General features: G+C 48.3%; 1 protein-coding gene across 3 annotated transcripts; it reads right to left on the bottom strand.

Annotated features, from left to right (window-relative positions):
* Nucleotides 1-365: 365 nt before the first annotated feature.
* Nucleotides 366-12,533, bottom strand: SF3A2 (splicing factor 3a subunit 2). Of its 3 annotated transcripts, none has more exons than XM_083720691.1 (9): nt 12,404-12,533; nt 10,918-11,085; nt 10,601-10,672; nt 8,826-8,872; nt 6,409-6,518; nt 5,127-5,176; nt 3,354-3,494; nt 1,809-1,877; nt 366-820 (listed from the first exon to the last, which is right to left on the bottom strand). In XM_083720691.1, exons 2-9 carry the CDS (start codon nt 11,041-11,043, stop codon nt 485-487), a joined length of 951 nt encoding a protein of 316 aa, XP_083576817.1. In that variant the 5' UTR covers nt 11,044-11,085; nt 12,404-12,533; the 3' UTR covers nt 366-484. The 3 variants fall into 3 exon arrangements, with proteins under 3 accessions (XP_083576817.1, XP_083576818.1, XP_083576816.1); XM_083720692.1 differs by having other exon boundaries at nt 12,413-12,522; XM_083720690.1 differs by lacking the exon at nt 12,404-12,533 and having other exon boundaries at nt 10,918-11,120.
* Between the last annotated feature and the right edge of the window lie 3 nt (nt 12,534-12,536).

Here is a 12,536-nt window from a genome sequence, read left to right as displayed (position 1 = left end):
GAAGAGAACTTCCCCTATGGCAAACAGGCACAATACTTAAAAATACAAATAAAGGGGAAGGGAATACATGGCAGAGGTATATAAATTTACGCAACAGGTAGCCCCGCCGCCATGGATCAAGGACTCTGGGGCTTGCCCAATGACCTTTCATTATTTTACTGATTTGTCTCCTGCGTGGCTCGATATAAGAACTGTTCTAAACACACCCACACCCTAAAAAAATACCCTGCTGGATTCATTTGAGACTCTCCTTACAAAACGACCGCCCTTTGCTAAAGAAGTTTAGAAGCCAGCATTTGATTTCTTAGACACAACAAAAGGCAATTCCAGAAATGGAGGAACTTGTTTTAAATGAAGATACAGGATTCCAAACCAGTGTGTGTTTTTATTCTAAAAAGGGGGTGGGGAGAGCGAGAAAAACAGACGTCGGAAGCAGGCACCGGGAGACGAAGGAAGTCTGCGACAAAACCCCCGAACGGCTTTTTCAGCTGGTGGGGGGCGGTGGGGGGATGCTGCCAGGCCCTTCCGTGGGAAGCGGGGGTCTCAGCATGGGGGGCAGGGGAGCGGGGGGAGGGACGCCGGGAGCTGGCGGGAGCTGCGGTGGACCCGGGGGCATGGGGACGGGCCCCGTGGGGGGTGGCATGGGGGGCATGGCCATCCCTCCGGGGGGAGGCGGGGGGAGGGAGTCCGGGAGCGGGGGGCGGGGGGGCAGGCCGTTCATGAGCGGGGGCGGCGGGGGCCTCTTGACGGTGGCCGGCCCAGCAGGGATGCTCTGTGGGGCTGGGGGCTTCTCCATCTTGAAATGGAACTGCAGGAAGAACTGGGAGAGGAGAGAGGAAGAGAGAGAGAGTTACCATCAAGAGTCGGAGAGCCTGGCTTAGTCCAGTATCCTGTTCTGGCCAATCAGATGCCTCTTCTGCAAAGCCCACAAGCAGAATTCGAACGCAGGGGCAACTCCCCCTCCCTTGGTTTCCAGCAACTGACATCAGAAGCATTGCTACCCCTGGCAGAGCCACTAGGCAGCAGCCTCTCTGCCACGAATATAGGAGCCAGTGGGTACCAGCAGATGGACGTTCAAAGAGGATACGGATCTGGTGCTTAGTGGTCCCAGGCTTCATCTCCAGGGAAGCCGAACAAAATAGCAGAACACGATGGCCAATAACAAGGGCACTAAACACTATTTATACAGATGAAACTTGAAAAATTAGAATATTGTGGAAAAGAATAATGCAGAAGAGCTGAAGGCTGCTATTGAAGCATCCTGGTCTTCCATAACACCTCAGCAGTGCCACAGGCTGATAGCATCCATGCCACGCCGCATTGCGGCAGTAATTGCTGCAAAAGGGGCCCAAACCAAGTACTGATTACATGTGCATGCTTCTACTTCTCAGAGGTCCAATATTGCTCTATTTGCAATCCTTGTTTTGCTGATTTCATTTAATCTTCTAATTTTCTGAGATTGTTAATTTGGGGTTTTCATCAGCTGTACGCCATAATCATCACAATTATAACAAATAAAGGCTTGACATATCTCGCTTTGCATGTCATGAGTCTATCTCATATATTAGTTGCACCTTTTAAGTTGAGTTACTGAAATAAATGAACTTTCCCATGATATTCTGATTTTTTGAGTTTCACCTGTAGACTAATACAAACGATCAGAAATTGCAATCAAAGTCTCTAAATCTTCTTCACCAGAAGATTCTCTCTCCCGCAAATCCGAAATCCTGAAGAGTCGGAGCAGCACTGCTTGGCCCATGGCTCCAGACCCTCCCAGCCCTGCTCTCCCCCCCCCCAACCCCACTTACCTGCTTCGTTTCTCGGTTCCAGTGGGTCCAGAACTTGCCTTCGGCTTTGTCAATCTCCCTGCTTGGCACCTGAGCAGAGGGAAAGCGTTAGTAAGAATGTCTATCGCTTAGCCAAAGCGCATACAACAGCAGAATATAATGCTATCTGCACACTGGTAGGTTTTTAAAACTCGTTTTGGACATCTGATTTAATCAGCCATTTTAACTGTAGAAGTTAGAACCACACCATTGTAGAGTTCGAAGGGACCCTGAGAATTTTCTAGTCCACAGAATTAGATAAAATGACAAGAAGATTTCGAAACCTGCGCGACCAGAGATTTAAAGAAGATTGGAAGAAATATACGAACTATTTGAAAGCAACTGTAATCAACAAATTATGCTAGTAGGACTACAAGACGTTTTGTAAGGGGAAATATATGAAACATTGCAAACTAGAGAAAGAATAGAGATATTAGTTATGAGATTTAAATGTAATAGTGAAAGTAAAAAATGTATATTAAGTGAATAGATTGGAAAATTTTCAGATGTGATTGATGGAAGTCAAAAAAACTATATAAGATGGAAAAGTATGTTTATTACTGTTGAAAACGATATGTTAAAAAGCTAATAATTTTTTTAAAAAAGAGAATTCTCTAGTCCACCCACCTGCAATGCAGGAATACGTCGCTGTCCCATACGGGGACCAAACCTGCAACCTTGGCATTATCAGCACCACGCTCTAACCAGCCGTACATAAATCAATTGCCAAGCTAGAAAATGTACCCCAAGGTTTCCCATCTTGCCTCTTAGAAGCTCGTTTCAGCTCTCACCCTCGGCCAAACAGCCCAACCTCGCACGTTTGCGGACGGAGGGGCTTTCAGGATGTCGGAAACTGTCATATACTAAATGCTTCTTCGTGTCACGTACAGCTTCTTCCACCCAGGGCGAAGCAGCCCCTCTCTGGTTCCGCACAAGTCTCGGAATAAAAAGCCCAATTCCACTTTTGAAATCCCCAACCAAATTTTGTTTCTCGCACCCAGGTCTTCCCCACTTTTTATTTTTTTAAAAACCGTATTTTTCGCTCCATAAGATGCACCTGACCATAAGACGTGCCTAGTTTTTAGAGAAGGGAAGCCCTGTTTTTTGGGGATCACTCACAGTTGTGCAGCTTCTTTTGCAAAGGGGAAAAGCCCCCTTTTTTGAGGATCAGCTCACAGTTGTTGAGTTTACTTTGCAAAGGGAAAAAATCCTGTTTTTAGGGGTTCAACTCACTGTTCTGCAGCTTCTTTAGGAAAGGGAGCAGTTTCTACAGTTTCCAGACAGATCATCTAATCAGCCAGTCACATGTCGCTGGGGAAACAAACCTCCGTCTGCAGAACATTCAACAATGGAGGCCTGGGCAAGGGGCCGGGGCCGGAAAGGGAGCCAGCGAGTGACCACACATTCGGTCCATAAGACGCACAGACATTTCCCCTTACTTTTTAGGAGGAAAAAGGTGTGTCTTATGGAGCGAAAAATACAGTATACGGCCTACTAAACAAAGAGGATAGCGGAAGCACCGCTCACCTTGAAAGCGATGGTCTCGTAGGGCTCTGCTGCCATCAGCAGATATTGCCAGCGCCGGTCGGGGGGTTCAATCCTCTGCTCGTATGCGGACATAAAACGATGTCTGGGCATGATGCTCTCAGCGATCTCCGGATAATCGATCTGCGCCATTAAATTTGTTTGCTGGATTTAGGAATTACTCCCCACATCAACCAAGAATATGTATTTATCAATAGTGCTCGTATCCCACCTTTTTCTCCAAAAGGCTCAAGGCCTTTTCTGCGGTGGCTCCCCAAACATTTATCTTTGCACATAAATACACTCACACACCTATACATACGGAGGACTGCGTCTCCCCATATGAACCAGCCAGACCCTGCAATCATCGTCTGGGGCCCTTCTTCCTGTGCCTCCTCCTCATGAGGGCTGAAAGGTGGCAACACAAGAACGGGGCCTGTTCAATGGTGGCCCCCCTTTTGTGGCATGCTCTCCCCAGAGAAGCACACCTGGCACCATCACTACATGTCTTTAGACGCCAAGCAAAAATATTCCTCTTTACCCAGGCCTGTGGCCATTAAATAATTCATAGCCTGTAAATGGGGGGGACGGGACTGTTTTATGATGACTATTTTGTTATTTTAGGATTTCTGTCACTATGCTTTATATCTATGTTTTAATTATGTTTTTATTAGTTATATTTTGCAATGTGTTTCCAAGGTTGCATACCGCCCTGAGATCTTTTGATAATGGCCTGCATATGAATGAAACAAATAATGAAATAAATGGAATAAACAATACTAAAGTGTTTTCCTCCTCATTTAATCCCTACAACAATCCTGCGAGGTGGTCCTCCCCCACAAGGTTACCCAGTAGGCTTCTTGGTTGTGTGGGGACTTGAACTCTGGTGTCTCCCCTGGTTGACACTCTAACCCAGTGATTCACAAACTTTCTTTTTTTGTGGGGGAGCACTGTCCCCTTGGATCCATCAACTCATCCCTACTGTATAAAGAACATTATTCAGAAGAAAGGTAAAGTTAAAGGGACCCCTGCCCATTAGGTCCAGTCGTGTCTGACTCCGGGGTTGCGGCGCTCATCTCGCTTTATTAGCCGAGTGAGCCGGCGTACAGCTTCTGGATCATGTGGCCAGCAGGACTAAGCCGCTTCTGGCGAACCAGAGCAACACACGGAAACGCCGTTTACCTTCCCGCTGGAGCGGTACCTATTTATCTACTTGCACTTTGACGTGCTTTCGAACTGCTAGGTTGGCAGGAGCAACGGGAGCTCACCCCGCCGCGGGGATTCGAACTGCCAACCTTCTGATCAGCAAGTCCTAGATGTCCCTCTTATTCAGAATAGTGGTTTGCAAAACCCACTATGAAAGATAATAAGGCAAAAAAACTCGAAACAGTAACCATTAATTGTCCGTTTGTTCGATATCCAATTAAAACTACTTAGGTTAATTCAACAAAATTGATCAGCTTGATCCAGCAGTAGCAGTTTTCCAAATTCTGATAGTAATTTACACCTCCAGCAGCACCCTCACCCCTTAACGAGCTCCCAGGTAATCCCACCACAACCACCTGGGGGCAGCCCCACCCACTTTGCGAACCCCTGCTCTAACCACTACACCACACTGGCTATTCCCAGGGTCAGGGACAAGGAGGGAGGAGGGGAAGTGGGGTGGGCAAAAATATTTCAGAATTAATAAGCTGTCTTAAGTCACGCTGGCAACAGGGGATGGTTTTGCCCTGGCGACATCAAAGTCGCTGCGAGGTAACAGGTAGATGAAAATACCTGGAAGAGGAGGCTCTGCTGTCCCATCTCTGGATCCCTCTGTTTGGTCACTGAAGGACAAAAAAAGAAGGCAAGGTGGAGGTTAGTATGGCTTTGCAAAGAGGCACAGAGCACATTGGCTTTGGGGCTGTGTGTGCCTGAAAGGAGCGCATCCAGCTTCCGCCTTAAAAATGGACAGTGAAGTTTCTAGACCTTATGAGAGCGCTTCGGAAAGTGCACTGTACTGCTTGCTCGAACCTGAGAGGTCAGACTTTCTTGAGGATCCTCGCCTGTCCCCATTACTCAGAATAAGTAATTATTATTATTATTATTATTATTATTATTATTATTATTATTATTATTATTATTTTATTTATACCCTGCCCATCTGGCTGGGGGGTTACAGCATATCTAAAAACATAATTAAAAACAGCAAACGATACCAGGCTGCCTCCAGGTATCTCCTAAAAGTCACAGTTGTTTATCTCCTTGACATTGAACGGGAAGGCGTTCCACAGGGCAGGTGCCACTACTGAGAAGGCCCTTTGCCTGGTTCCCTTGAATCTCACTTCTTGCATGGAAGGAACTGCCAGAAGGCCCTCGGAGCTGGACCACAGTGGGGGTGGAGACGCTTCTTCAGGGATAATGGGCCGAGGCCATTTAGGATTTTTAAAGTTAGCACCAACTAGGGCTGCGAAGGATCTAACTTTCAACACTGTGATATATCACTAGCTAAACGTTGTGGTATACTGATACATCACAATGTCTGAAATAAGGATGGCGCTATAGAGGCATTGGCTGGCTTCACAGTTTCCCCCACGTTGTGATTTTTGCATAACAAACACACTCGCACACACATCACAATTTATAATATATCGTCAGGCCCAAAATTATGTAACTAATATGGACTTCAAATCGGTTTTGGATGATAGCAAAGAAAAACACGCAGAGGAACAGTGTTTGTGTAACTGAACCTGGCTGCAGAATCTGGACTGCCGGGTAGCAGAAATGCCATTAAAGTGTGTTCACACACAAACACAGCCCCCACGCCCCAATTTATCACGACAGATACGACAGATTTATCACATCCTGCCCAGAATCCTGTCCTCACAGAGGCCAGCCTGATGCCTCTTCTGGGAAACACACGATCAGGATTCGAACACAGAAGCCCTCTCCTCCTGCTGCCGCTTCCAGCAGCTGACACCCAGAAGCATTGCTGCCTCGCCACTCTGGCTAGCAGACACTCTTAGCCTTATCTGGCAGGGGAGGAAAACGGAGCCCCAAGGAGAGAGCGGGGCACTACCTTTGTAACCCGGCCGGCCGATTTTCACAAACTTCTTCACCTCGACTTTGACCTTCTCAGGGGCGGGTTGGGCGGGGGCCTCTTTGGCTTCCTTAGCTGCTCGACGAGCTCTTTAAAACAAGAAAGGAGTGGGGGAGAGGGAAAACAGCTTTTAAATAACTCCAGGGAGAGGAAGAGGGGGGATGCAGGATTTTTTCGTAGGAAGCTCTCTACTATTGACACTTGCTTAATTATTTTTCTGCCAGACACACTAACCTCCTCCAGTCGACTTTTGTTCCGTAAGTCTTAAGACAACTTTGCAAATTTCAGCCGTGCTGCTATGTTCTTTTTGGAAAAAAGAGGCTTTCCTCCTGGCAACCCTTCCAAACAAACCACACTTGTTCTGCCATGAACTTTTAACATTTAACATGCTAACTGAGGCCTGGGCAACCTGAGATGAAACTCTTGGGTTTCTTGCAATTCCTCTGGAGCATCGCACGGTCTGACCTTGGGGTGAATTTGCTGGGACGTCCACTCCTGGGAAGACTGGCAGCTGTCTTGAATGTTTCCCACTTTTGAGTAATCTTTCTCACTGTAGAACGATGGATTTAAAATTGGTCGCAGGTGGCCTTATAGCCCATCCCAGTTTCATAGGCGGCAACAACTGCTTCTCTAAGATATCTGCTGATATCTTTCTTCCTTGGCCTTGTGTCATAATGCACCTGAATTCTCCAGACCATCAAACTGCCAGAACTTGGGCTTTTATTGAGGTGGCGCACTGGCTGGTGATCAATTAAGCAAGGGCATTTCATTAGCAGCCCCTGTCAGCAACTTAGCCTCTAAATTCCCATGGAAGCCGTAAGAGTGTACTTAGTTTTTCACACATGGCTTCTCCATTTTGGGTTTATTTCTCTTAAATAAATGACATGATGTAATATGTGATGTGCTGTTGTTCATCTGAGGTTGTATTTACCTACTTTTAAGACCTGCTAAGGAGGTACGTGGGTGGCGCTGTGGGTTAAAGCACAGAGCCTAGGGCTTGCCGATCAGAAGGTTGGCGGTTCGAATCCCTGAGACGGGGTGAGCTCCCGTTGCTCGGTCCCTGCTCCTGCCCACCTAGCAGTTCGAAAGCATGTCAAAGTGCAAGTAGATAAAGAGGTACCGCTCCGGCGGGAAGGTAAACGGCGTTTCCGTGAGCTGCTCTGGTTCGCCAGAAGCGGCTTAGTCATGCTGGCCACATGACTCGGAAGCTGTACGCCGGCTCCCTTGGCCAATAAAGCGAGATGAGCACCGCAACCCCAGAGTCGTCCGGGACTGGACCTAACGGTCAGGGGTCCCTTTACCTTTAGGAGCAGATGATTGTTATTACGCCTTGATATGTAGAACCACAGAATTCAAAGGGGCTGTGCTGTCTTTTTCCCATGACTGTGTATACCAAAAAAACAAAACAAAAGCCCACTTGTCTTTTTAGAGAAGGCAGACGCTTTCTCCAAACTGCCATGGGAGGAAAGCTTGTGATTGTGTGGAGGAGGGCTGTCTAAAGGATACCTTCCTCAGCTGCCTCAAAGGCTGCATGTCTGTCAGAGGCGGCGCACGGCCTTCCTTGCCACACTTCAAGCAAGGAGCATTTCCAGCTTCTCAGGATGTCCCTTAAGCAAGTGAAGAACGCCAGAAGAGTATTTAAGGAGAGCACTGGTGGATCAGGCCAGTGGGAAACCCGCAAACAGAATTCTAGCAGAAAAGCACTCGCCAGTCCTGTGACTTCCAGTAACTGTGATTCAGAAGCACTGTTGCGCCTCACTGTGAAGGCTGAGCATGGCTCTTGTGGCTAGTAGCCATTGACAGCCCACTCCTCTATGAATTAGTCCCGTTCTCTTTTAAAGCCTTCCAAACTGGCTCCTGCAACAGGGAGTTCCATAGTTTATCTGTCTTGGCCAACTGGGGCCCATTCAATCCAGCACTCTGTTCTCACAGTAGCCAAGCCGATGCCCAGTTTTCAAACCATTGCAGCTGCTTCCAGCTATCTTTAAAAGCCGACTTGAGCAATGAACATTCCCCCTCCCTCAATGGACACAGAAGCCCTATAGAATAAATCTATGCCAGCGTTTGGGAAACATCTGCAGGCACCGAGATAATGCCAGACTCCAAATCCCATTGGCCTGTGCCGGCTGCTGGGGGCTGGAGTGCAACCTCTGGTTTCCCCATGACTGGTCTAAGAAGAAGAGAGGGAGTGCCTCTTATAAACTGAGGCATTCTTCCAGCAGTATCTGCAAGGCCACAGGCTCCCCATCCCTGGTCTAAGAATGGGTGAGAATGCTTAAGCAGAATGTTAAGCAGGAGGCATTCTTCCATCTCTAATGCGCGGGTAAGGGAAGGGGAAGATTTAAATAAAAGTAAGTGTAAAGAAGACAAAGATGAGCACAGAGTTAGCAACTTACAAATTGGTCTGATGCTTCTTCCCCTGAGTGTGTGCCAGGTAACTTCCCTGTAGGAAGGAAAGGCAGAAACAAATTGATTAGGAAGAGAGGGCCAAAGTCTTGGGCTCAGGATTGACTACATCAGCCAACATGGAGCCTCCAAATGTTCCTGGCTATTGGGTCATAGAATAATAGCATTAGGGATGCAGGTGGCGTTGTGGTCTAAACCACAGAGCCTAGGACATGCCAATCGGAAGGTCGGCGGTTCGAATCCCCACGACGAGGTGAGCTCCCGTTGCTCAGTCCCAGCTCCTGCCAACCTAGCAGTTTGAAAGCACACCAGTGCAAGTAGATAAATAGGTACCACTCCGGCGGGAAGGTAAACAGCATTTCCGTGCGCTGCTCTGGTTCGCCAGAAGCAGCTTAGTCCTGCTGGCCACATGACCCAGAAGCTGTACGTCAGCTCCCTCGGCCAATAAAGCGAGATGAGCGCCACAACCCCAGAGTCGGCCGTGACTGGACCTAATGGTCAGGGGTCCTTTTACCTTTACCTAGAGTTGGAAGAGACCACGGGGGTCATCCAGTGCAACCCCCTGCAATGCAGGAATCTTTTGACCAACATGGGGCTCAAACCCACAACCCTGAGATTAAGGGTCTCATGCTCTACCGACTGTCTTGTTGCTGACTACACTGACTGTCAGTGGCTCTCTGTGGTTTCTGGCAGGGACTTTTCCCCAGCCCCACCTCGAGGTGCTGGGGTCAGAACCTGGGACCCTTGGATGCTCCTCCATGGAGCTACAGAGCCCTCCTTAAAAGCAAAATAAGGCACCAGACCTCATGGTTCCATACAAACAAGGCTGACAGCAATAAGGATAGAAGCCATCCGAAGAATCAAAATGTAAAATAAGAAAAACAAGGTGTCTAAAAGGCCTGACGCCCTCGCATTTTAGGAATGGAGGAAGCTGCCTTACGGACTGCGTCAAGCTCATTACTCTCTACAGCAGAGCTTCCCAAACTTGGGTCTCCAGCTGTTTTGGGACTCCAGTTCCCATCATCCCTGATCGCTGGTCTTGGGAAACCCTAGTCTACATTGACGGGCAGCCGCTCTGACAGGAGTCTTTCCCCAGCTCTACTGATGCTGAAGATTGAACCGGGATCTTCTGTGTGCAAAACAGATCTCTGCCATTGAGCTTCAGTTTGTCTCTCTCTCCCTCTCTCGTAAGATTCCAGTCCTCATGACCTTGAATGTATGGCTGATTTAAACAGAAATGCAGGGAGCTACCTTACACAGCTGGGATGCTGGTGGTGCTGTGGGTTAAACCACAGAGCCTAGGACTTGCCGATCAGAAGGGCGGTGGTTCGAATCCCCACGATGGGGTGAGCTCCCGTTGCTTGGTCCCAGCTCCAGCCAGCTGGCAGTTCCAAAGCACGTCAAAGTGCAAGTAGATAAATAGGTACCACTCCGGCGTTTCTGTGCACTGCTCTGGTTTGCCAGAAGCGGCTTAGTCCGGCTGCCACATGACCCGGAAGCTGTACGCCGGCTCCCTCGGCCAATAAAGCAAGTTGAGCGCCGCAACCCCAGAGTCAGTTACGACTAGACCTAATGGTCAGGGATCCCCTCTACCTTTACCTTACACAGAGTCAGTCAGGCCTCTGGGTCTACCTAGCTCTGGGTCTACCTAGCTCCTTTATGTTGGGTAGCGGCAAGATATGAAGCCTTCCTGTTGCTCTTGGGGCAACGATGGAAGTGGAGGCGTAAAACAGAACAGAAAAAGTGGGGGGCAGTGAACACTCACCTCGTTGTTGTGCAACGTCAGACAAAGCTTGCATTCATAAGAGCCCAAGTGGTTTTTCATAAAGTAGGGATCCTGGAGGAAAGGGAAAAAATGACGGTAAGCAGGGAGAACTCGAAGCTACACCCATACACGGCAAGTGCACATTCCAAATGTTTATCTCTCCATTTATATATACTCCATTAATATTAACCCCGTTAATATATCAAGTAGCAGGTCCTTGTGAGCCCACACAGGCATCCAGTCCTCGCCTTCCCACACGCAAAACACTCCTCTTGTTGGTAGGTGGACCTTCCTGTTTTACGGACGAGTAATCCCACCTTGTTGATGTCAATCGTTTCCAAGGCCAGCTGCCTCAGCCGCTCCCGGCGGTCCCTGTTGCTTTCTGAGGCGGAAGCGACGCCTCCGCTCCCTGTCTTCCCTCCAGGACGGTGCTGAAAATCCATCGTGGACGATCCAGAGCTTCAAAACAGATCCTGGAGAAAAAGCTGGTTTGTAGGGGGAGGGTGGCAAAGATAGAGAGAGAATGCAAGTTATTAGCTCCCAGGATGGCTGCTTTCAATTTATGGCAATCCTGGGTTCATTTTGTAGGTCTGAGGGTGAGCACCGGGTCAGGGGGAAGTGAGACAACCACTTTGCTGCTCATTACCAGCTTGGAGCCCAGTCCCCTGCCAGCGTGAAAAGCAGCCACCTTGCATGAAAACTTTCTTCTCACTGCTGTGATCGTTTCCTAACTCTAGCCCATCTGGGTTAGGCCACAGAATCGTAGAACTGTGGAGTCGAAAGGGTCCCCTTAGGGGGTCATCATCTAGTCCAACCCCACATGCAATGCAGAAGCTGCAGCTTAAGAATCCCTGGTATATGGGCCACCCGACCTCTGCTTTAAGACACACACCCCCTGGCCAAGCACAGCCATGGGAATGAATGGGCCTCAGTTACTCGTATCCATTCGCTTCAGTGGATTCGACTCCAGGTAGAACTAACATCTGCATAAAAGTCTCTCCCTTCCTTGCTTTTAAAAACTTCTTTTCCTCATGACTGAAAATTAAAGCACTGTACAGATTCTGGGTCGCAGACTCTGGGTCTCAGTAGACTCGATGAAATGGGTGGACGCAGACCCTCTAAGGCAGTGTTTCCCAACCTTGTGCCTCCAGCTGTTTTTGAACTACAGCTCCCATCATCCCTGACTAGCAAGACCAGTGGCAAAGGATGATGGGAATTGTAGTCCAAAAACAGCTGGAGGCACAAGGTTGGGAAACACTGCTCTAAGGGTCCCTATTTCGCATGGACAGCCCCGGATTTACAGAAGCTGTTCTGCTTTCTGATTTGTTCCCATAATGTCCTGCTTTCCCTTAGAATGTCCCTATTTCCATCAGAGAAATGTTGGAGGGTGCAGAGTTATGCGACCTTTGAGCCAAAGCGATAAGTAACTAGACAACCGTTAGGAGACATCTGAAGGCAGCCCTGCATAGCGAAGTATTAAAAATGTTTTGTTTTTATCTATGTTGGAAGTCTCTCAGAATGGCTGGGGCAAACCAGTCAGATAGGTGGGGTATTTTTAAAAATATTATTATTATTATTAAAATATAACCATAATAAATTTATGATGAAGATGGGGTAGGGCGTCCCTATTTTCACCGGAGAAACGCTGGAGGCTCTTGAGCTCGGCCAACGCTGGAAACCCTAATTAGCCAATATTCATAACATTTCCCTTTTTTTAAGGGAAATTCCCTTATTCCCAGTAGGATTCCTCGCAAGAAAAGGGAAAAGCTGACAGCTCTGCCAATATTGGGGGGCGTCCCTCACCCCCCCTACCTGCTTCGGATCCCCCCTCTTCTTCCTCCTCCTCGGCCTTCGCTCTTCCCTCCTTCCTCCTTCGGAAGCCAAACGGAACCGGCCCGTCGCGCCACAAGGAATACACTTCCGGGTCAGCCCTCTG

This window comes from Podarcis gaigeae, assembly GCF_964106915.1.
Source record: "Podarcis gaigeae genome assembly, chromosome: 18".
In the NCBI taxonomy this organism is placed as follows: domain Eukaryota; kingdom Metazoa; phylum Chordata; class Lepidosauria; order Squamata; family Lacertidae; genus Podarcis; species Podarcis gaigeae.
Note: the sequence above shows the minus strand (reverse complement) of the source record. Positions and strands in the feature narration are given on the sequence as shown.

Bases quoted from the DNA above. Each gene is read 5' to 3' on its own strand.
- SF3A2 (XM_083720691.1), bottom strand. From the start codon at position 11,043: ATGGATTTTCAGCACCGTCCTGGAGGGAAGACAGGGAGCGGAGGCGTC. The intron at 8,873-10,600 runs GTGAGTGTTCAC...TCCTTCCTACAG, and splicing joins TGACGTTGCACAACAACGAG to GGAAGTTACCTGGCACACAC. The intron at 821-1,808 runs GTAAGTGGGGTT...CTCCTCTCCCAG, and splicing joins GGAACCGAGAAACGAAGCAG to TTCTTCCTGCAGTTCCATTT.